General features: G+C 45.5%; 2 protein-coding genes across 3 annotated transcripts in view; one reads left to right on the forward strand and one right to left on the reverse strand.

The window, feature by feature from the left end:
• On the forward strand, positions 1 to 20,723 carry LGI4 (leucine rich repeat LGI family member 4). The gene is made up of 9 exons (XM_026718760.2): positions 1 to 685; positions 3,050 to 3,121; positions 7,366 to 7,437; positions 9,024 to 9,095; positions 9,581 to 9,652; positions 11,603 to 11,772; positions 13,724 to 13,888; positions 14,955 to 15,460; positions 17,670 to 20,723. Exons 1-9 carry the CDS (start codon positions 471 to 473, stop codon positions 17,973 to 17,975), a joined length of 1,650 nt encoding a protein of 549 aa, XP_026574545.1. The 5' UTR covers positions 1 to 470; the 3' UTR covers positions 17,976 to 20,723.
• Positions 20,383 to 24,017, reverse strand: part of LOC113448178 (FXYD domain-containing ion transport regulator 3) — a 26,988-nt gene continuing 23,353 nt past the window's right edge. For both annotated transcript variants that reach the window (XM_087939920.1, XM_026718772.2), the window contains 3 exons: positions 22,444 to 22,480; positions 22,055 to 22,092; positions 20,383 to 21,901 (listed from right to left, as the gene is read on the reverse strand). In XM_087939920.1, the coding sequence (XP_087796046.1) occupies positions 21,885 to 21,901; positions 22,055 to 22,092; positions 22,444 to 22,480 (92 nt within the window). In that variant the 3' untranslated portion in view covers positions 20,383 to 21,884. The remainder of the gene's footprint in view (positions 21,902 to 22,054; positions 22,093 to 22,443; positions 22,481 to 24,017) is intronic.

The raw sequence follows: 24,017 nt of genomic DNA on the forward strand, positions 1-24,017 counted from the left end.
CTCCATCCATCCTTCTCCTCTTCCTCTCTCTCTCTCCATCCCACCCCTCTCTCTCCATCCCTCTCTCTCCTCTTCGCGGGGGGGGGGCGGCGCGCAGGAAGCGGCGGGCCTCCCGTCTCCTCCTCCCCAGGGAGGCTGGGATGGGGCCAGGCAGCGTCTCGACCCGGCCGGGAGGTGGCGGCTGTGCCAAAGCTGCCTCTACGGAGCCCGGCGCGGGGACGGAGGCGCGGGGACCGCTCTCGGCTGATTGAACCCGCCGCGGGAGCAGCAGAAGGCAGAAGAAGAAAGCGGCGGCAAGCCGGGCCCCGGGCGCGCGCGCGCCTCCGCTCCGCTTTGCGGTTTGGCCCGGGCGGGAGGAGCGGGAGGGGGAGAAAAGGAAGGGAGGCCGCGCAAGAGCCAGCGAGGACGCCTGGTCGCTGCGTCCCTGCTCGGCTTTGGCCGGCCGGCTGGCTGGCTGACGGGCAGGGAAAATGGGCTGGAGCAGGAGGATCGGCGGGACCGGAGCTCCGTTCCTGCTGCTGGGATGGGTGCTGTTGCTGCTGCTCCTGGCCGGGCAACAGCCGAGCGCCGGCCGGAAGCCGCCGAAGAGAAGATGCGCTTCGGGCTGCACCTGCACCAAGGACACGGCGCTGTGCGAGGGAGTCAAGGAGATTCCCCGCGATCTGCCCCCGAACCTCATCTCCCTGTAAGCTTTCTCCGGGCGAGGGGAGGGGGGGCTTCTTTTAACCTCCCCTATTCCTTCCTGCCCTTCTTTCTTTCTTTCTTTCTTTCTTTCTTTCTTTCTTTCTTTCTTTCTTTCTTTCTTTCTTTCTTTCTTTCTTTCCTTCCTTCCTTCCTTCCTTCCTTCCTTCCTTCCAATCCTCTCCTTGCTTAGGGCTAGCAAAACAGCTGCTAGTTCATCTCCCAGGATTATGGACGTTAAATAAATCGACTGCGGTCCAAGATCTCCCAGGATCAAGGCTTAAAATCTACGTGGGCTCCTCTCCCAAGATTAAAGCTTGGGGAGTGGGCTTCCGAGGAGTCTCAGGGACTCCTCAAGGACCTTGGAGGTCTTCTAGTCCAGCCCCCCTGCTTGAAACAAGAGTAATAGGCACCCCTTCTCCAAAGGAAGACCAGCTGGGATCCCCCACTACCACCCATCCTCTAAAAACTGTCACGAAAGGGGTCAGATCTGCAACTCCTGGCTAGCCTGGCCTGCAGAGTTGAAGACAACTTTTATGGGGTCTCGGGATGGAGGGGTGGGGGCGAGAAGGGGCTGGAAGTGGCTGGGAGGAGGCAGAGAAACTGAGCTAGCAAGGAGCCACAAGAAGTGCCATTGCTTTCCTTCGGCGAAAGCATCCATCTCTGGTGCAATGATGGAGACCAGGTTAGCAGAGAGATGTGGCATGGGAAGAAAAGGATTTGAATCAAGAGGAATGCACAAACACACTCGCACATTCTGCTTGAGGCTGGCTGAGATTCACCGTGCATCCTCTCTTTTCTTCCTAGAGATTCACCTCCTTAAAAGCAAGGTGTCCTAAAGGCTAGTTGCTTCCTCTGTTTTCTTCTTGTGTGTGTGTGGTGTGTGTGTGTGTGTGTGTGTGTTTTGGAGGGGGGGGGATATCTACAGTAACAGGACAGTTTTCAGCAAATCTTGCATCATTGGATCCCCCAAAACAACAACCCTGTGAAAGAGGATAGTCCGAGGAAAAGCATCCAGCCCAAGTTCACACCCTGAGTCAGGAAAAAGCACCAATTTAGATTTCCCCAACCATCCGGACCTTAATCGATACAGCCCACTGGCATCCCAAAATCACGAAACTCTGTCCTTCCTTGACATCTGGATGGGCAGTGCTGAAAGTGGCAGCTGCCAATGTTCCCTCCCACCACCACCACCCCTGCCCAAATGATTGCCGATCCCCCCAGGAAATGAGATGCAGGTTGGGGGTGGGGTGGAGCCCCTCCTCTCCTTTGAAACTCGGAATGTTGCCAGAGATGCACCTCCATGCGCACACAAATGCGCCTCAAGCGGAGGCAGGTAAATTCCTCCAGGTAAAGCTGGCTCCAGGGAATGGCTCTTGCCACCCACAGGACAGAGTTTGGAAGGCAACATCCAGAATTTTGGATTGCAATCCAAGGATACTCTTGATGGAAGCTTTCTGGCTAAGCGAGGAGGAATCGAAGTGGCCCTTTCCTTTGGGCCAGGGGATGGTGCAGCTGCCTGGTTACTGAGAACCCTCTCCCTCCATCTCTCCTCTTCCTCTCTCTCCCTCCCTCCCTTCCTCCTCTCTCTCCTCTTCCTCTCTCTCCCTCCATTCCTCCCTCCCTCTCTCTCCTCTCACTCTCTTCTCTCTCCTCCTCCATCTCTCCTCTTCCTCTCTCTTCCTCCTTCCTTCCTCCCTCTCTCTCCTCTTCCTCTCTCTTCCTCCTTCCTTCCTCCTCTCTCCTCTTCCTCTCTCTCCTCCCTCCTCCTCTTCTCTCTCTCCTCCCTCCTTCTCTTCCTCTCCCTTCCTCCCTCCCTCCTCCTCTCTCTCCTCTCTCCTCTTCTCTCTCACTCTCTCCCTCCTTCTCTTCCTCTCCCTCCCTCCCTTCCTCCCTCCCCTCTCTCCTCTCGCTCCTCTTCCTCTCTCCCTCCCTCCCTCCTTCTCTCCTGTTCCTCTTTCTCCCTCCCTTCCTCCCTCCCTCTCTCTCTCTCACTCCTCTTCTCTCTCCTCCCTCCCTCTCTCCTCTTCCTCTCTCTCCTCCATTCCTCCTCCCTCTCTCTCTCTCACTCCTCTTCTCTCTCCTCCCTCCCTCTCTCCTCTTCCTCTCTCTCCCTCCATTCCTCCCTCCCTCTCTCTCCTCTTCCTCTCTCTCCCTCCCTTCCTCCCTCCCTCTCCTCTTCCTCTCTCCCTCTTTCCTTCCTCCCTCTCTCCTCTCCTCCTCTTCCTCTCTCCCTCCCCCTCCTCCACTTCTCTCTCCCTCTCTCCCTCCTTCTCTCCTCTTCCTCTCTCTCCTCCTCCTCCTCCCTCCCTCCCTCCTCTCTCTCCACCCTCACTCTCTCTCTCTCTCTCTCTTCTCTCTCATTCAGGTGTCTCATTCGGTCCGGCTTCACTGAGGTCTTGGAAGGCAGTTTTCAACAGGTGCCGTCTCTCCAGCTGCTGTAAGGATCCTCTCGGTTGTGAGTGTTGTGGCATGCCTCAAAACGTGTGTACCTTTAAGTGGTTCCTCAGCCGGTGTGTATGGTACATGGGAACCCGTCTCTGCTTTGCTATCCAATCTCCCACTCACGGGATCTTACCAAGAAGCCTTCTGCATATGTCTAACTGGGTACCATGCCTAGGGTTTCACCCGATTCCTGATAAGGAGAACAGCAACAGTGCCCTTCTTGGGCTTCTTAGGAGCGCAGGCCCTTGTTTTCTTTCCTCTTGACTGAACACCGTTCTTTCTGCATCCATCCGTCCACCTTGGAAGGCCTCCCTGTGGATCTGGGGGAGGAAGAGGAAGCCGGACCCGTTATGTAAATCGTTCATGGCATGTGATTCGGTGTAGCTGTATATCTGGGGTCTGCCAGATTCAGTCTCAGAATTCCCAATTCTGACACCCTTCCCTTTAGATCAGGCGTGTCGAACTCGATTTCATTGAGGGCCGCATCAGAGTTGTGTTTGACCTGGGGGAGGGTCCCGGGGGGGGGCTTACCCAGGGTGGAGATGGCCAGCTCGATGTCATTCATCAGGGGCACCTTTGATGGCCCAAGCACTTGGCCAGCGAAAACAGAGCTCGGGAGGGGGGAGAGCATGACTCACCCAAGCTCCGTTTCCTTTTTTATTATTATTAAATATTTTTATTACAGTTTTCAAAAATAGAAACCTCACTTATACTTGTAACAAAATTTTGGCATCAACAAATACATATATCCTATATACATTATTATATACACACCTATATTAATATTCTATTAAGGTCTCTTGCTTTATTTACTATAATCCTTCTTCCTAATCTTTATATCTGTTTTTTTTTTAACCGCTCATACCATTTATCCCACATTAGATAATATTCGGAACCCTCCCTGTCTTTCATTTCCAATGTGAGCTTATCCATTTTGGCGCATTCCAATATTTTTTGTATAACTAAATCTTCCGAAGAGATATTAGCTCCTTTCCATAATTGTGCGAAAGCTATTCTGGCTGCTGTTAAAAATATGCAATAGAATATACCTTGTCTTTTCAGTATATTGGCCTGTAATTATTCCTAGCAAAAAGAATTCCAATTTGAGTTCAGTTTGGCCCATTTCTACCTCCAGAGAACCTCCGGAGCCCGGGGAGGCCATTTTCACCCTCCCAGAGGCTCAAGGAAAGCTTCCGGAGCCCGGGGAGGGCAAAAACGCCTCCCCCACCATGGTGCAGGAGGCTGGCTAGGCCACACCCACTACACCCACCCAGCAACTGGGCAGAGAGAACCTGTTGCTAAAATTTTTGAAAGGCCACCCCTGATTGGTCTCTTTCACAGGGCAATACATACCTCTACGGTCTGTCTATCCTTTGAGTTGTGTTTAAACCCCATATTTTTCTCAGTCAGTTGCAAACTCTAATGGCTTCCTTGGCATGCTATGCTTGATTGGTTCTAATCTTGAGTAGGTCTTTTGAATGCCTCTGCCTCAGTGGTGGGATTCCAAATTTTTTTACTACTGGTTCTGTGGGCGGGGCTTGGTGGGCATGGCAAGGGAAGGATATACTGCAAAATCACCCCCCACTAACCTGCTTTCCAGCTCCGTTCTCCTGTGCAGGGCAACCAAAGAAGCCCCAGCCAATCAGCTGGGACTCAGGAGGCAGAGAAGAGATGGGGGCAGGGCCAGTCAGAGGTGGGATTTGCTGGTTCTCCAAACCACTCCAAAATTTCCGCTACCGGTTCTCCAGAACTGGTCAGAACTGGCTGAATACCCACCTCTGCTCTGCTTGTTGTACAGACACCATTCTTTGGATGAGTCTATTTTGCAAAGCTTGCTAGATGGGTTAATTCAATGACCATCTAGATCCCCGTGTATATGGATTTGGGGAATGGGCCGTGCTATTCTGTTTTCGCTTGTTTATTTTATTTATTTTATTTGTCAATCGCTTACAAGATAATAGGTATAAGTATAAACATGAGTAAGAATACAGGAAATAGGTACGAATAAATGGGGACAATAGGACAGGGGCGGTAGGCACGATGGTGCACTTATGCACACCTCTTACAGACCTCTTAGGAATGGGGTGAGTTTGAGGATAGTTTGAGGTTAAAGGAATGGGGGTTTGAGGATGTAACAATGGAGTCAGATAGTGCATTCCAGGCATTGACCACTTTGTTGCTGAATTTGTACTTTCTGCAATCAAGTTTGGAGCGGTTTACATTGAGTTTGTAGCTGTTGTATACTCTTGTATTGTTGTGGTTGAAGCTGAAGTAGTCATTGACTGGTAGAACATTGTAGCAGATCATTACTACGCTTAAGTCCAACTGTAGGTGGCATAGTTCTAGGTTGTCCAAGCCCAAAATTTCAAGCCTGGGGATTTAGGGCATTCTGTTGCGAGCAGAGGAGTATAATACTCTTCTCGTGAAATACTTCTGGACTCGCTCGATTGTATTAATGTCCGATATACAGTGCGGATTCCAGACAGAAGATTAACATGTATAGGCTTTTCATGTGACATTCATAATCCAGGTAGCCCTTGACTTGCAATGGTTCATTTTGTGATCATTCAAATTTACAACATCACTGAAAAAAAAGTGATTTAGGACCATTTTTCATACTCACTCACTTTCAGCTTTCCCATGGTCATGTGATCAAAATTCAGATGCTTGGCCACTGACTCATATTTATGACCGTCATAATCCCCTTTTGTGATCCCCTTTTGTGACCCTCTGACAAGCAAAGTCAATGGGAAAGCCTAATTCACAATGAGCATGTCAGTAACCACTGCAGTGATTCACTTAACAACGGTGGTAGGAAAGGTCATGAAACGGGGCAAAATTCACTTAATAAACGCCTCGCTTAGCAACAGGAACGTTCGGAGTCAATTGTGGTCATAAGTCAAGGACTAACTATGTGCTCACCCTATAAGGGAGGGGGTTAGCATATCCTCATATGAACCTGGCCCTGTTTTTGAACTAGTGACCTGTTGTAGTTGCTCATTGTAATGAAAAACATGCTGGTTTAAAAAAATAAGGCTTTTTCCTCCCCATTTGCAACCTAGGAAACAGGCATTGGCAAAGCAATAGCAGCTAGTTTGCTTGGTTTTTTTAAATCAATGAGCTGCTTACTAATCTTGGATATTTTGGGTCTTGGAAGCCTCTTGATCCTATGTGCCTATTCAGATGGGATAGATTTAAAAATACCCTTCCGAGAAAAACACTCGTTCAAGACATTCTATGTTTTTCCCCCAACCGCGTGCTCTGAAATTCATCTCTGAGATTGAAAAGGGGAATTTTTTTTAAAAAAAAACCCTCTAGATGACCTCTGACTCATTGCTAGACCAAGGGAAGTTTCAGGCAGGAAACAATTAGATCATTTCTCCAATCTGGGTTTAATGGCCTGCTTTAACATTTCAAAATGCTCAAGTGAACGTTGGCAAATAGTTTTAGCCCAACCAGTTAGTGGTTGATTATAAATTCAGTGTAGAGAAGTCCTACGCTTAGGCAAGAAAAACCAAAAATACACATATAATTGACTGGGTGAAACCAGGCTCAATAGCAGTAACTGTGAGAGGGATCTTGGAGTCTCAGTGGACAACGAGCTAAATATCAGCCAGCAGTGTGTAGCAGCAGCCAAAAAAGCTAATGCAAACCTAAGTTGTATTAACAGAGGGATACAATCAAGATCAAGGGAAGTACTAACACCACTATTAAAAGCCCTAGTAAGACCTCACCTAGAGTATGCATCCAGTTTTGGTCACCACATTATAAAAAAGATGTTGAGACTCTAGAAAGAGTATAGAGAAGAGCAACCAGGATGATTAGGGAACTGGAGGCTAAAACATATAACAAATGGTTGCAGGAACTGGGCTTGGCTAGTCTAGTAAAGAGAAGGACCAGGGGAGACATGATAGCAGTTTTCCAATATTTGAGGGGCTGCCGCAGAGAGGAGGAAGGGGGTCAATCTAATTTCTAAAGTGCCTGTAGGCCAGACAAGGAATAATGGATGGAAACTGAACAAGGAGAGATTTAACCTGGAAATAAAAAGAAATTTTCTGACAGTGAGAACAATCAACTAATGGAACAGCTTGGCTTAAGAAGTTGTGGGAGCTTCATCACTGGAGGCTGCCATCTGACAGAAATGGTGTTGGCTCTTCTGTTTGGGTGGTGGGGTTGGACTAGATGACCTACAAGGTTCCTTCCAACTCTGATTATCTGTATCTACCTTCTCCCCCTTAGCTTGATCACTTATAACTCCCTGGAACTGATTGGGGACGATGCTTTTGTGGGACTGATACACCTGGAATATCTGTAAGTATGCAACCATGGTGGGTTTGGGAAAAGAGGAGCGAGTCCATTAGTGAGGACCAGTTTGGGTTGACACCAGGAATTTGCCAAGGTTCAGGATCTTGATCAAGGGCAGGATAGCATGGCCCCTTCCCATGTGATGGGACAGCGATCTATCATTCATTACTTCCACCAAGGACTTTGGTGAGGATGGAGGGAGTCACAGTCTATCAACATCTGGACTGCTGTATATTGAAGACAAGAGGCAGAGTCTCTAGCCCACAATGAGAAGGGCTTGTAGGATTTAAGAGACTGAGCTGTAGCTATGGAACTATATGGAGAAACTGTTGGGAGGGGCTGTCACAGAAAAGAGGGAATGACATTCTCCAAAGCTCCAGAGGGCAGGACAAGAAGTAACGTGTGGAAGCTTGTTAAAGAGAGATCCAACTTAGAAGTAAGGAAAAATGCTTGTCAGTGAGAACAATTAATCAATGGATCGGCTTGCCTCCTGGAATTGTGGGTGCTCCAACACTGGAGGTTTTCCAAAAATAGATTGGACAGTCATTTTATCAGGATGATGTAAGCTCTCCTGCCCTGAGCAGGAGTTGGACTAGTGGACCTCTGAGATTCCTTCCAGCCCCATGATTTTATGTCCTAGGAACTACTTTGAGTCTGAAAGGACCCCAAAAGGGAATATGTTTACAGTAAAATGTGCAGTCAGCTTTATTTTCCTTTCTTCGCGAACATTTCATTCCAACATCTACAGTAGAAGGTTATATGTGGCTGATCCCAGATTTAGAGCCCATCTTGCTTTTTTGCTTTGCATGTTCCCAGAAGCAAAAGGCAAACATGTGTAGCAGTGGTTCACCCACTTCTGATTTTCTCATACATGCCAAATTTCAAGTTTGTAGGCTTTACCGTTCTGGAGATTTTGTGATGATGCCGTGCGAGGCAGGCTGAATTGAGAAAGTTTGATAAAATCCCCCATGATTTGAGAGTTGGTGTTAGCCCATCCTTCGTCCAATGTCTTAACCACTGCCCTATCCCCTTTTGCTCCTTCCTTCTTTTTTTGTAAAGTTTTTTAATTTTTTTTTTTAAAATACATCAATATCATTTCATGGACAGTGTGGTGTCTGAGTATCAATCATTTTGATACAAAAGCAATGATAATACAATGAGCATTACTAAATTAATCCGACTTACATAATCTAATGTTATACATAGTTATATCAACACATAATCCTTCTTTTTTCACTTATATTTGCTACATCCTTCTAATAGTAATAGCATCATTTCTGAGCATGCTTAATAACATCCTTTTTCAAGCTCTGATTTTGACCTCTAATATTCACTTTCAATGGATTAAGTATAACGATATCCCCTCATTTCTAATTTTTTGTCTATTCTAATTTTTAATACGGCCACTCTTAAGAATTACTACTTTAATCTAATGTTGTTATGCATGACTTTATCAGCACATGATCCTTCATTTTTCAATTATTCAATATTTGCTACATGCTTCTAATAGTAATAGCATTATTTTTGAGCATACCTAATAACATCTTTTTGCCCCTTTCCTGAGAGTTATGAGGATTTCTCTTCCTTGCCAGGTTCATTGAACAAAACAGACTAGAAGCCATCTCCAAGAATGCTTTCAGAGGCCTGAAGACTCTTCTTCATCTGTGAGTACTTTGTGAGACATCTTCCTGGTTCCTCTTTGGACTTCTGGAGTTCTGGCAAAGTTTGCCACACAATTCTACTTACTGTTTCTTTATTAAATTTTATATCCACCCTTTATTTGGGGTAAATTTAAAGTGACTTACATGCCATGAGGGTCTCACCTGGCCACTTAGCCTAAGACGGCAATAATTTTACTTGATTTAGATGCTTTAATTATCCCAAATACTCCTTTATTTTTGGTTCTTGGTGCTGTCTGTTGTTTGCTTCCTTGCAGACATTTCATTTCCCAACATTATCAATAGTAATGTGGTTACCTAGTTAGGTAATGAAACTTCTGCAAGCAAACAACCGAGCTAAGAGAGGTCCGTGATGCCGCAGTTCAACCCTGAGCTCTTCTATTGTAGCTGCTTCACTTCAACACACAGCATGTTCTCAGACCTGCCAACTTGCTTTTAAGGATGTTCTTTTTTGTTTTCATTTTTCACAGGAATTTAGCCAACAACAACTTGCAGACCTTACCAAGGCACCTCTTCCGAGGCCTGGATTCACTGACTTCAGTGTAAGTTGTGGGTCCAGCAGAAAGAAACAATTTTGGGTCGAAAATGTTGTGACTCAGCCTAACTTCTACTCCTGGTCATGAGGGCAGCCAAAGGCCCGTCTTTTGCCTTTGCAATCAGATAACAGATAATAACAGATAATCAGAGTTGGAAGGGACCTTCTAGGTCATCCAGTCCAACCCCCCACCCAAGCGGGAGACCCTACACCATTTCTGACCAATGACAGTCCAATCCCTTCTTGAAAGTCTCAGTGAGGGTGCTCCCACAACTTCCAACTTCAGTTCCATTGGTTGATTGTTCTCACTGTCAGAAAGTTTCTCCTTATTTCCAGGTTAAATTTTTCCTTGTTTAGTTTCCATCCATTATTCTTTGTCTGGCCTTCAGGTGCTTTAGAAAATAGCTTGACCCCTTCTTCTCTGTGGCAGCCCCTCAAATACTGGAAGACTGCTATCCTGTCTCCCCTGGTCCTTCTCTTCTCTAGACTAGCCAATCTAAACAGTTGATGGCAAAAGGATTGAAAGGGAGTCCCCAAAGTGCAGTTTTAGAAATGTTTTCATATTAAGTTAATTTAACAAAGATTTTCACAAGGAAAATAGAAGCCCATTCAAAATTGTCCTATCGGATTTTGATTGACTGACCTGAAGGTTCCCTGGGATTGTCTATGGTTTAAGGGCTATACATAGAATGCAAAGAATGGTTACAGAAATTGGGTATGTCTAGTCTAATGAGAAGAACTAGGGGGAGACATGATAGCAGTGTTCCAATATTTGAGGGGCTCCTACAAAGTTGGGGGGGTCAAACTATTTTCCAAAAAAAGCAAGACAAGAAACAATGGATGGAAACTAACCAAGGAGAGAAGCAACCTAGAACTAAGGAGACATTTCCTAATGGTGAGAGCAATTAACCAATGGAAGCACTTGCCTTCAGAAGTTGTGAATGCTCCAACGCTGGATGTTTTTAAGAAGAGATTGGATAACCGCTTGTCTGAAATGGTATAGGGTTCCTGCTCGAGCAGAGGGTTGGACTAGAAGACCTCTAAGGTCCCTTCCAACTCTATTATTGTATGCTCTATTGTATGTTCTATTTCCTGGTTTTGGCTTGGAGAAAGAAGAGATGGATGTGAATTATGGCAAGAGAGAGATGGGCTGGGCAAAGAATTAACCATCCTCAGCCCTGAGTGCTTGAAGCATGGAAAGCTGTGATGACCCGGGGCGTGGCACAAAGACAACTCAGTCAGATAATCAGTAGGAGTCCCTTATTTAGCTCCAACTTTGCCCCCAATGTCCTGGTTACCTTCTGACTGGAGAAAAACTCTCCCAGGAACAGCCTTTGGCTGCAGAGGATCAAGTCCAAAATGTGGTCAACAAAAACTGTAACTCCAAGTCCAATCAAGGCAAGATGAGTTAATTAGTTCAGCAGGGCAGGAGCAGAATTCCAGACATGAAGGCATGGCAATAACTCAAGATGGTTGGGAAGTCGCCAGGAACACGATAACTAAAGTCAACACAAGGTAAACTCAAGTTTGCTCCCAGCAGCTGCCACACTCAGCATGAATTTCTTTTAAACTCTCATTCCCAGCTGTGGCTAATGAAGGGAATCAGGGCCCATTCCTTCCCCCATAAGCCACGCAACCCACGTTGCTCTCTTCTCCGTTCCTCCCCGCATGCCCCTGGGATGAAGAGGGGGGTGGGCCTGGGTCTTCCTCTGAATTCCCTCTCCCCTGCTCTGCCCAACCGGACTTTGCCCTTCCCCAGTTTCCTCCACAGCCAACGGAGCCACACTCCCACTCCCCGTCAGCTGTTCATCTTCCTCCTCGGATTCAGAGTCCGACAGGGGCTTGACAGAAAGGCACTCCCCACCCCAACCCCAGAAGACATGACGCTGGCTCTGGGTGAACGTTTGGCTGCCAACCTGCCCTCCTGGTAATCAGCCGCCAACTTCTTTCTCAACAGGGACTTGCGGGGAAATGCTTTCCACTGTGACTGTAAGCTGAAATGGCTGGTGGAATGGTTGAGCCACACCAGTGCCCTGGTGGAGCCCATCGAGTGCCACTCGCCGGCTGAGCTGAACCGCACCAGTCTCAGTGAACTGCGCCCTGGAGGGTTCAATTGCATCACCACTGGTAGGTCATCCTTTGTCCTTTGGGTTCCCTCCAGCGAGGAAGGACTGCCAGCCCTGCCATGAGTCAAAGACAGGGAGTTGCCTCCATCAGCAAGTATTTCTCTCCTGGAAGGGTCAGCCAAATGGGTTAGCTCTTTGCTTTGTTTCTCTCTAATAGGGGGAAAGAATGGTCTTTGTTGGCTATTTTTGCTCATCTATTGCCATTGTCTTGAGTACCAAAAAAAAGACCTTGCTCGACATTGGATTCTAGGTCTTTTGACTTGCAGGGAAAGTCAAAAGGTTGGATTCAAGTAGCCAAATGCCTTAGATTGACATCTTCCCTCCTCAGGGAATTTGTAGCCATGGAAATGGAAGAAGTTTGGTGTTCTCTGAGCTAGCTTGTTTTCTTTCAGATCAAACTAGGTAACACCATCAGTGCTAGTAAGGAGTATGGTTTACTGTCAATTTATATTCCGGTGACTTGTTAGTGTTGATGGGGATGGTTTTAGAGGTTCTTTGGTTGGGCTATTTGCTGCCGGCTCTTTGGCAGTTTCTTGATTGGGAGTGTTGTTTACTTGCTTGTTGGTCTGATGTTAACCTTGGGGTTAGTGTATGCTGATCTGAGTGCTGATTGCTGGTAGAGACATGCTTGAAAAAACACAAATACTCTCCTTTATTAGAAAGTGTACAGATTTGTCAAGGATCAAATGAAAGCAGTTTGTGATGTGTGGATACATATGAAGATTCCATCTCTCTTAAGAAATACAGTAATTCCAATATAAACCAGTGGCATCCTTCAGATGTGTTGGAGAAACCTAGGAATTCTGGGAGTTGAAGTCCCATACAACCACATCTTGTGGTCAATGGAAAGGGGAAATTTGATTTAGGCAGAGGTTGCTTAGGTTTGTGGTGACTTTTTCCCAGCCTTCTTTTCATTTTATTTGCCAAACTGGCTCATCCTACTGAAGTCAGTATTGACTTAAATTCACAACATGCCTACTTTAATTTAAATAACGTTGGGTTTTTTTGGATGACCCACTGAGCAGTGGTTCTTAAGAAATGTGTTCTTGCTCATGTGGTCTGATCCGTTCCATGGGATGCCATGTCTTATGGTGATGGTCTTTATCTTTAGGGTCTTCTGGAGAGGGCTTATTGTCCAAGGAGGTGGGGGTGAGAGAGGTCTCTGCAAGGACTATTCATCATAATGATTATAAACAACATTTATTTCTCCAGGTCTTATTCCCTTGAATGCTGGGTGCTGAAGGTTGGCAGTGGATCATAGCTTAATTGCTTTCATGACCTGTTAGTGAGCATCTCACAGAAATCTGGTTGTCATGGTTGGAAGCAGTAATCTGGATTAGATGGACTCTTGGACCTGTAGTGGACAACTTTTGTTAGTCTGAAGGCTGAATTCGGCTTTTGGGAAGCATGCTGAGGAATGCCGTTCCAAGAATTGGAAAGGGCCAGGACGAAACCTAAATTTGGCTCCTTGTTGCATTAAAAATTATCATTCAGTAGTAGCTTCGGGGCAGGCTTGAAGGCACAGCTAAATTTTGCAAGGCAATGCAAGGAACTCAGGCTTCCAAATTCTTCTCCCTTGTTCTGCTGGTTGACCCAGCAGGATTCATCCTTGTGGATCAGCCACAAGGCATAGCAAAACAAGTCATAATGAGTGGGACCTTTAAAGCAGGGGTGTCCAACCATGGCAACTTTAAGATTGGTGGACTTCAACTCCCAGAATTCCTCAGCCAGCAAAGCTGGCTGAGGAATTCTGGGAGTTGAAGTCCACCAGTCTTAAAGTTGCCAAGGTTGGACACCCCTGATTTAAACAGAGCATCAGCCCTTGCAGAAATAAATGTATTTATTAATTCATTGCATTGCAGGCTGCCGAATGGGTCTAAATAGTTGAAGACCACCAGGGTTGCGAGATTCCACTCCTGATCAAATGCTAATCTCCACCTTCCTCCCCACAGAACTTGTCCTCTTTGACACTTTGCCAGAGCAGTCTCTCTCAATAGAAACGTTCGTCTACCACGATGAAGAGAATTTGGTGATTGCACAGCCCTTTACTGGACGGTGCAACTTCTTGGAGTGGGACCACGTGACTGGGAAGTTTCGCAGCTATGCCACTATCAATGGTAAGAAACCCAGAAATGCACAACACAATCACTTTTCTCCTGCCAGCATTACTAGGTGGAGACCAGTGGTAGGATTCAATTTTTTTTTGCTACTGGTTCTATGGGCTTGGTGGGCGTGGCAGGGGAAGGATACTGTAAAATCTCCAGTCAGAGGTGGTATTTGCTGGTTCCCCGAACTACTAAAAATTTCTGCTACCGGTTCTCCAGAATTGGTCAGAACCTGCTGAATGCCACCTCTGGTGGAGACATTTCCTTCATTGTTCAGAAACATATAGTGAGTATCGTTCAGCAGCACCAAGCTACATCCCATAATGAATAAGGAGCTGCCTTCTCTTCCTTTTTATGCCTGTCAACTTTCTCTGTAGTTTGTAGGTCTTTAAGCGGTGGTCTGTACTTAGCTCTAATCCTCTCCTAGATACACACACACACCCCCCCAGAGATTTACAACACTGTTGTAGGAAAAGAGTAGGCAGAGCTGGAGGGTGGAGTTAAGTGTGTCATCTGCTTAGAGTCCTTGCATTCCCTCAAGTACTCCAAACCCAGCCCATCCTGAATTCCGCTGACCTTTATCTGGCGCTAATTTAGTATTAAACTTTAGTTAACCAGGTTGTTGTGTATAGGCTTGAATAAATCTTCTATGCTTCATGCTGATTTTTTTGCACCCGTCAAATATTGCCATTTGATAGTAAAAGAGGGGGAATAAATTCCCACTGAAATTTGGGCAGGAAAAAAAAATAATAGCACACTATTAGAAGAATTTCTCACACCCCCAAAACAAATAGATCTCTTCCTGAATTGTCTCAAAACTGAGTAGGATAGCAGGAACCAAGGTATCAAGAACTGTTTACTTGGATGGTATGATATTCTTGGTCCACATCCTTCGCCAGTACAGATCCAATCAACCAATCAGAATAGAGCTAGAAGGGACCTTGGAACTCTTCTAGTCAAGGATGATGTCATAATTAAGACAATTAATGTAACGAGTTAATGGTAATTAAATAGATAGCTGTAATGTAAGAAGGCTTCCAGCATCACAGTTTAGTGACTTCACCTTTCTCCTTCCCAGGTTCTTCCACTGTGGCCTGCAAACCCTTGGTGATTGAAGGCGAACTCTTTGTGGTTGTCGCTCAGCTCTTCAGAGGGTCCCACATCTACAAGCGACATGAAGCTACAGGACAGTTCCTGCACACCCAGGTCATTGAGAGCTCACGCATCCGCAAGCCCAATGACATCGAGGTCTTCCGAATGGAGGGAGACTGGTATTTCATCATGGCTGACAGTTCCAAGGCCGGCTCGACCACATTGTATCGCTGGAATGGTCACGGCTTCTATTCCCACCAGTCTTTGCATTCTTGGTATCGTGACACGGATGCCGAATTCCTGGAGATCGCGGGCAAGCCCCACCTCATCTTGGCCAGCAGCTCTCAGCGCCCGGTCGTCTATCAGTGGAACAAGCAGCAATTTGTGCGCCGTACGGACATTCCTGATATGGATGATGTCTACGCTGTCAAGCATTTCAAGGTCAAGGAAGACGTGTACATTTGTCTGACGCGGTTCCTTGGAGATTCCAAGGTGAGGTTGGAAGTTGGGGTGGTTGGTTAGTACTGTACCTGCTTCACTGGGCTCACACATTTCACCGAGCCCTAATGTGGTGCATCTACAACTGGAGATGGTATTCAGCAGGTTCTGACCAGTTCTGGAGAACCAGTAGCAGAAATTTTGAGTAGTAGGCAAATCCCACCTCTGACTGGCCCCGCCCCCATCTCTTCTCTGCCTCCCAAGTCCCAGCTGATTGGCTGGGTCTACTTTTGTTGCCCTGCACAGGAGAACAGAGCTGGAAAGCAGGTTAGTGGAGTGGGGAGGGAATGGAGATTTTGCAGGATCCTTCCCTTCCCATGCTCACCAAGCTATGCCCACAGAACCTGTAGTAAAAAAAATTTGAATCCCACCACTGTCTGCAACCTCCAGAAATGAGGCTATTTGGCCTAGCGTGTTGGGGGAATCCAACCACTGTGGTTTGCGGATCAGAGGTTATAAGTGAACATATGTGGGCCTTAGTATCTGGTGGTATTTTCAAGTAAACCTGTTTTGAACATAGCCTGTAGGGAAATATATTTGTGCTTGGTGAAAACTATTAATTTTGCCTGCTGCCAATCAAAAATATTACCTCAGTGATAATTACAAGTTATTACAATTGAGGTCCTGAAGGCTGGACAGATCTAGAAGTAACCTCCAGGTATGTTGGATGTTAATTTTCTTTTTTTAAAAACAAACAAACTTTATTTTATAGAACTAAAATATCAAACAAACACATACACAACACACAGAAAAAAAAAAGAAAAAGGAAAAAAGAAAATGATTAAAAACTAACAATTCTACTATCGACAGTCTATGGTTCCTTGTTTGTTATCAATATTGGTGATAAATTTACAAATACATCTTATTACAAATATATAATTACTACCTCTTTTACATTTTACGTTGTTTACTAATATATTTTCTATTTTTGTTCTATCCAATCATACCAGCATTCCCAGCTTCTATAATATTTTGATGTTTCTTTTTCCTTAAGTGCTAAGGTTAACTTATCCATCTCTGCACAGGCTGTTATCTTCTGAATAACCATTTCCTCTGTTGGAATATCTGCTTGTTTCCAACACTGTGCAAAGGTTATTCTGGCTGCAGTAAGAATGTGCAATATTATATATTTGACTTTTTTAGAAATTTGTCTATTAAATATCCCCAATTTCTACCCATCATCAGAAAAGCCTACAATAGTTGAAACTACTTAACATATGGTACCGGCTGCTCAGAATGCAAATGTTGCCATCCTGTCTCCTTGATGCAAGATTTTGAGTAAAAGATTGGGCAGTCTTCAATTAACCCATAAGGAGCTGACCTTTGATGGTTTACACAACCTTATTCAAATGTATATTCCTGTAGTGTTCAATATGGCAAAGCAGAACGTTTATCTGAGCTTCTGATGATAGAACTTTTGGTGGCCATTATGTCACGCTACCATTTGTAGTGGAAGCCCATCAGCAGATGAAGCAATGATAAATTGAACAAACAATAAATAGCACATAGATATGTACACAATGGTCCAAAGAATAAGCTATCTGAAGTTGGTGTGACTACAATTGTGTACCAGTTTAATTCTATTCTAGCAAGAAGATGGATGCAGGTTATTACGCTTGGTCCTTTCTCTTCAAGCTCAAAGCAACTGTATCGGTTCTAGACCCATTTAGAGACTGAGTCAGGTACCTTCTTCCCATTGTCAAATTGGAAGGATGGAAGAGTTAGCTTATTTAACCCAATTTCACCTGTGCTCTCTTTGCTGACTTTAGACTATAAGGCCTCCAGGTAGAAATTCTGGGACTTGAATGAGTTCCTACATTAAGTTAAGTTTATGCCTTCATGATTCTTGCTAGAAGAGTAAATGCCCAAGGCATATGGGTCAATCTTGGCTCAATAAAAATCTAATTTATTGGGTCAAGATAAATCAGTTTTTCTTTTCCAATGGGTCATCGGTTATGAATCAAGTAGATTGCTCACTGAGAAATAAATAAAATCCCTCTTCTTGGTTGACTCTCATTTTTTTCCCATTGTCTTTGCGTCTGGACTTAACATTCGGTTCCTTTCCCCCATAATAACACTCACATCTTTATAAGACTTGCTGTGGTTTTAGGGGCACCGAACACTGCTCTGTACTCCCTTTTACTGAAATGATCTTCAAGAAATTGCATTTGAGTCCTTTTTTTTTGTTTTTTGCTCTCCACAGGTGATGCACTGGGATGGTTCCATGTTTCGAGATGTCCAGCAGATGCCTTCTCGTGGCTCCATGGTCTTCCAACCACTGAGCATCGCCGGCTATCGCTATGCCTTTCTTGGCAATGACTACTCCTTCAGCAAAGTCTACCGCTATGATCCCATCACTGGCCTCTTCCAGCACTTCCAGGAGCTCAACACTCAGGCCCCGCGTTCCTTTGCCCACCTCAACGTTGACAAGCAAGACTTCCTGATAGCCTCCAGCTTCAAGGGCAAGACACATATTTATCGCCACGTCATCATTGATCTGAGTGCCTGAGCCCAGCGACAGTGGGGCTGGGCGGGGCGCATGGATCGAAGGTAGGAGGCAGCTACCGCAGGGAGAAGCAGCCCAGGAGAAGACCTGGGAAGTGCAGTACCAGAGGCATCCACTAGGGGGACAGCATTGGAAGCAGATGCTGTTGAGGGTGCACCTCTCCACTGGCCCGAGATAACAGCTGGCCAACAGGTGGGAGCTAGGCGACTTAAGAGCCATAATCAATCACTAGCAAATGCAACTTGAGTGGCAGCAGAATCAGCAGATTTATCTTTTCTTTTGACCTGTCAGATGATGATAAATGGATGCTGCCATTGCCAGAAAGGGCAGAGAGAGTTTGCAGTTTTGCAATGGGGTTAACTCAGAAACCCCCTCCAACAAAACTCTTCATTTTATACAGAGGTCAATCCTCTTCAGAATTGCTCAGAATTTCCATTCTTTTTTTCCCCCATTCTTATCATTTCCTAACAAGGAGGAGGTTGATTCGGTTGGATTTTCTTCTTCCCTTTTAATGCATTCTTGAAAACATTTTATTTTTATTTTATTTTTGGCTTATTTTGCCTGCTTGCTTGTATGGCTGTTTTCTTTTGAAAACATTTTTTTTTTAATATTGTGCAATTGTGCATCAGATAACTGTAACCCATGCGTACCTGCTCAAAAAAGCAAACACCAATTCATGGCTGAGTTCACACAGTGCGACAGGGTCTGTTCAAATGGAGTTGATAGCTTAGGATTCAGTTTGGGGGGATCTTAATCTATTGTGGAAACTAGGCCACGATGTTAACTTATCATATGGGGGGAGTTTTTCGGCTATCCCAAATCATCGGCCCAAAATGTTGTGTGAACACAGCCAAAGAATCTTGGAACCTCTTTAAATGTCTTATGGTATAAGCTTTGTATGATATACTTGAGCCAAGGTGGCGCAGTGGTTAGAGTGTGGTACTGCAGGCTACTTCTGCTGACTGCCGGCTGACTGCAATTTGCCAGTTCAAATCGCACCAGGCTCAAGGTTGACTCAGCCTTCCATCCTTCCGAGGTGGATCAAATGAGGACCCAAATTGTTGGGGGCCATAGGCTGACTCTGTAAACCGCTTAGAGAGGGCTGTAAAGCACTGTAAAGCGGTATATAAGTCTAAGTGCTATTGCTACTTCCCTAGGAATAAGTCACTTTGATCTTAACTGGGATTTACAGCCCAGGCCATACATACTGGCCTGTCTCCCACTCAGTCTTACTGGAAGCCTGCCTCAACCTTTCACTGAGACAGGCGCTACATTTTCCAATTAACATTTTCCAGCATTCGGTGGAACTTTCTCCAAAGCCCACCTACATCAAGTAACATTACAGTCATCTGCTGGTTACACCCAGTATGTTTTAATGGGCGTTTTCTATTTCCCAGTTTAAGGATGTATAAACATACACAATGTCCGCCATCAAACTATGTCAGGGAGGGACACGACCGAAGCACAACAAGGGGTCCCAGGAAATCTCGATCGACCGGAGAAGGACTTTGGAGGGTGGGGGGAAGAGAGAGAGAACAAACATTAAGAGGTGCAAAGACTCATCGACAAAATGGGCAGATGGGAACCATTCTGGACAGAACTGTGAGCTGAAACAGAGATGGACTTGCAAGGAATACAGTCCGGCGTTTAATTTTTCAACCTGTAAATAGCCATCGTGTTATTCAGAGTCATTGAATCTCCTTCTAGGAGTGGAGTTACTTTATTGTATACCTTCCTATCGCTGCACTGGAGGGAAGACACAGCTCAGGCAGAAAATACACCACACAAGGTTTCTTTAGAAGGACATGTTGGTTTTCTCTACGGGCTTCCCTTCGCAATGTGGCATCCCACATACAATACATTGTAAATAAAAGTCAATATATTGTTTGTGGCAGTGGTGGGATTCAAATTTTTTTACTCCCGTTCCTGTGGGCGTGGCTTGTTGGGCGTGGCAGGGGAAGGATATACTGCAAAATCCCCATTCCCTCCCCACCCCACTAACCTGCTTTCCAGCTCCGTTCTCCTGTGCAGGGCAACCAAAGAAGACCAGCCTATCATCTGGGACTCAGGAAGCAGAGAAGACATGGGGGCGGGGCCAATCAGAGGTGGGATTTGCTGGTTCTCCAAACTACTCAAAATGTCCCATTACCAGTTCTCCAGAACTGGACAGAACCTGCTGAATACCACCTCTGGTTTGTGGGCTCGTGAGTGTTGGGACTTGTCCCCACTTTCCAGATGCTCAAGGAAGTTACTCAGAGCCAAAAGGAGGGAGATCGATCCCCCTGTCCTTAAAATGACAACTGGAGCAAAACAAAAAAAAAAAAACCCAAATCCTTTTCATACAAGTTCTTTGCAACAATCAAAGCACTGAAACACCGAGTCGAAAAAGGTAACACAGCTCTTGGACATATTATGTTAAACCACAGTTTAACTAGGATTTATTGAATAAGCCACCATGGACAGGGTTTGCCCAGAAGGGTGATCCAGAAAGTGAGCAAGGCATATGCTCAGTGGTACAGAATGAAGCACAGGTAGTCCTCGACTTATAACACTTTGTTTAGTGACCATTACCATGAAAAAAAAAGTGACATGGCCGGTTTTCACACAACCGTTACAGCATCCCCATGGTCATATGATCAACATTTGGGCACTTGGCAACTGGCATGTATTTATGATGGATGCAATGTCCTGGGATCATGTGATCCACCATTTATAACCTTCCCAGCTGGATTCCCACCAGCAAAATCAACGGGGGAAGCCAAAGTCATTAGTGACTATATGATTCACTTAACAACCGCAGTGATTAGTTTAAAAGCTGTGGCAAAAAGGTCATAAAAATGGAACTGGACAACTGTGCTTAACCACGGGGTCCATTGTGCCCATAAATCAAGGACTAATGGACTAAGTCAACATAGGTTGCTTGTTTCTGATCTTCTGCATCATGCAACCCAGGTCTTGTTTAGTTCAGTGGTCGCCAACCAGTGGGCCGGGGACCACTGGTGGTCCATGAGAAAATTTTGGTGGCCTGCAGAGAAATGTCACCCCAAAAGCACCCCAAAAGCAATTAATCCAGGCTGCGCGGGAACACAAGGTTGAGCTGCCCACATGGCCCGCGAGAACACAAGGCTTGCATTGCTGCATTGCAAACAACATGAGGTAGTGAGGGGAGAGGGGAAAGGGTGGAGGGGGGAACTTGCCCCACTCGCCCCACATGCCTGGGCTGCTTCTTTCCACTTCTTTCTTTTTCTGCTTTTGGCTGCATGCAAGGAAAGCAGCAAAAGTCTTTTTTTCTCTCCTCCAAACTCAACCAGAAATGAATCTTTGGGACCCTGTAAGGCATCCTGCTCCAAGGGGCTGCACCAGCATGACAAGTCTCACAAAGATTCATTTCTGGCAGAGTTTGGGGGAGCGAAAGAAAGACTTCTGCTGCTTCTGCTGCTTTCCTTGCATGAAGCCAAAAGTCTCTCTCTCTCCCTCCTTCTCCCTGAGAACGGAGCTGAAGATGGTATCCTGTGATCCCAAATAAAGAATGATCGATAGGTAGGAAAACGGGGTGGGGAATTTTCCTGCAGACTTTTGGTGGATTTTCTCAGGTTCTCTTGTCCACGGGATTTAAAATTATGAGTTTGGTGGTCCCTGAGGTCCAAAACAGGTTGGCGACCCCTGGTTTAGTTAATAAATCAGAGTTAAGCCAACCACTTCCCACAAAGTGGATCTCTAATCTGGTGGCCGAGCAATTCTATTGCATTGTAAAGTTGTTCATACATTGGGGGAATGGCAATGAGATTTTATTTCACAAAACAAATGCAAGAAGAAAAGGCAACAAAACAAGATGGTGGCTCATTGGTCAGGCAGAGAACCGTTTTCACCCAGAACAATCAGGGCAGGTGGCAACATGAGAAGGAGCTCCGTTCAGCACTCACTGGATCCTAGAAGACACAGGTGAGAAAACCAAATAACAAGGCACATTTTAGGTAAGAGAAATGGCATGGTTTTTCCCCCCCGCCCCACATAAAAATTTGACTCAGGAAAGAGGGAGGGCAATTCTTTATCCACACAGAATCCTCCGCAGGTTCTCTTACCTGCAAGGGGTTGTTTTGGTGCCCCACTGATCTGCGTGCTAAAAGAGAGGGGGGAAAATTGAGGTTAAGGAAGCTGGAGCCAAGAATCCTCACTCCTCCTTCTCATTTTTGGAAAGGAGATTCAGCATCGCTCTTGTCCCAAATGAGCGTGAAGCCCAAGGTGCTTACCCAAGTGAGCTTAAAACCCTGTGTTTCTCAATCTTGCAACTTTTAATATGTATAGAGTGGGCTTCAACTCCCAGAATGCCATGCTGGCTGGGGAATTCTGGGAGTTGAAGTCCACACATCTTAAAGGTGCCAAGGTTGAGAAACACTGTCTTAACAGGACACCACCCCTTCCAATCCGTCTTAACATGCCCCCACGGCTGTTTTAGGGAAAGATCTCTTACCTGCTTTTCTTTTTGGGCTTGCATTTGCACTTTCCACCTGGTGGGGAGGGATGAGAAGAGCAATAATTAAAAAGAGAAAAGGAGGCAAAAAACCACCCAGGACAGCTGACACATCTAAGACAGTTTAACAGGCAAAACAGCTTCAGTTCTTGCGTCTTCCTAGAGCATCTACAAAACATCTAGTAGGAAGCAGGAGAGCCACTCTGTTGCAATACTCTATGGCAGGAGTCTCCAAACATGGCAACTTTAAGGCTTGTGAACTTCCACTCCCAGAATTGCCCAGCCATCATGATTAGTTGAGGGATTCTGGGAGTTGAACTCCACAAATCTTAAAGTTGCCAAGTTTGGAGGCCTCTGCTCTATGGGTAAGATCAATGTTTCCCAACCTTGGCAACTTTAAGGAAAGTGGACTTCAACTCCCAGAATTCCTCAGCCAGATTTCTGGGAGTTGAAGTCCACGTATCTCAAAATGGCTGAAGTTGGGAAACACTGGACTAGATAGACCTGGGCTCCATTCCAGAAGAGACTGGGGTTCTGCTGCAACTCTTAAAACGCACTTTGCATATGGAAGTTATTGGCCAGATTCCTATCCTATGTTAAACCATAATTCAAATCAAACCAATGTTTATTACAGTCAAAGATTACCAGAACAAATAAAAACACTCAAGGAATATCCAGCGAAGAATTCTAGAATAAACTAATAAATAACGCATATTAAAATCACAATTTGGCATCCAATCGGTCAGTTACACATGGCCTATCTATACTATAATATCCATCCTTAAAACTGAGGCCCACGGTCGTTAAAATACTAAAATGCAAAAAGAGTAGTAATGTAAAAGGGGTTGCTAGGTTAGCTGTGTTATGGTTAGCTATGGTGGATTAGTTAAGCCATAATTGTGTTTCACCATGGCTGAGCCAAAGCCAAGAGATCTACATCATGGCATGTTGGAGAATGTGAATCTAGCTGCTGATGTGAATCGGTCCCGAAAGGAATTGTTGTCTGTCCAATAGCCCAAACTAGGTTTGTCTCATGAATCCTAGGAATTGTTCAAATCAGTTATGTGTCATGTACCCCCAATCTCAGCTCTGAAAAATCAGAGTTAATGGGAAAGCGATCAGAAACATTGTGAGGTTGATTGACACACATTTGTTTCATTGCCAATGATTGCACTGGGAGGTGGGGGCGGGGGTCTTATGAATAGGTCGAGGGAGAAACCAACTCGTATTACAGATAACAATCAGAGTTGGAAAGGACCTTGTAGGTCAACTAGTCCAACCCCCCGCCCAAGCAGGAGACCCTACATCAAAAAGTGATCACATGACGGCAGGACACGGTAACCCTCATAAATATGAGTCAGCTGCCAAGTGCCTGAATTTGGATCACATAACCATGGGGAAGCTACCCCGGTCGTAAGTGTGAAAAACAGTCACAAGTCACTTTTTTAAGCACCGTTGTAACTTCGAACGGCCACTGAATGAACTGTTGTAAGTCAAGAACTACCTGTAGTAGTTCTGAGCTCCCGGTGATTCCTCTTTGGAAGGCTTATGTATTTCACCCAGCCATTCACGAT

This window comes from Pseudonaja textilis, chromosome 10, assembly GCF_049901715.1.
Source record: "Pseudonaja textilis isolate UNSWEBS1 chromosome 10, rPseTex1.2, whole genome shotgun sequence".
NCBI classification, from domain to species: domain Eukaryota; kingdom Metazoa; phylum Chordata; class Lepidosauria; order Squamata; family Elapidae; genus Pseudonaja; species Pseudonaja textilis.

What these genes read in the sequence shown, in the direction of transcription:
- LGI4 (XM_026718760.2), top strand. Translation starts at nt 471, where the DNA reads ATGGGCTGGAGCAGGAGGATCGGCGGGACCGGAGCTCCGTTCCTGCTG. An exon ending in GTGCCGTCTCTCCAGCTGCT is followed by an intron (nt 3,122 to 7,365) that starts GTAAGGATCCTC and finishes TCTCCCCCTTAG; the next exon opens with CTTGATCACTTATAACTCCC. An exon ending in CTGGATTCACTGACTTCAGT is followed by an intron (nt 9,653 to 11,602) that starts GTAAGTTGTGGG and finishes CTTTCTCAACAG; the next exon opens with GGACTTGCGGGGAAATGCTT.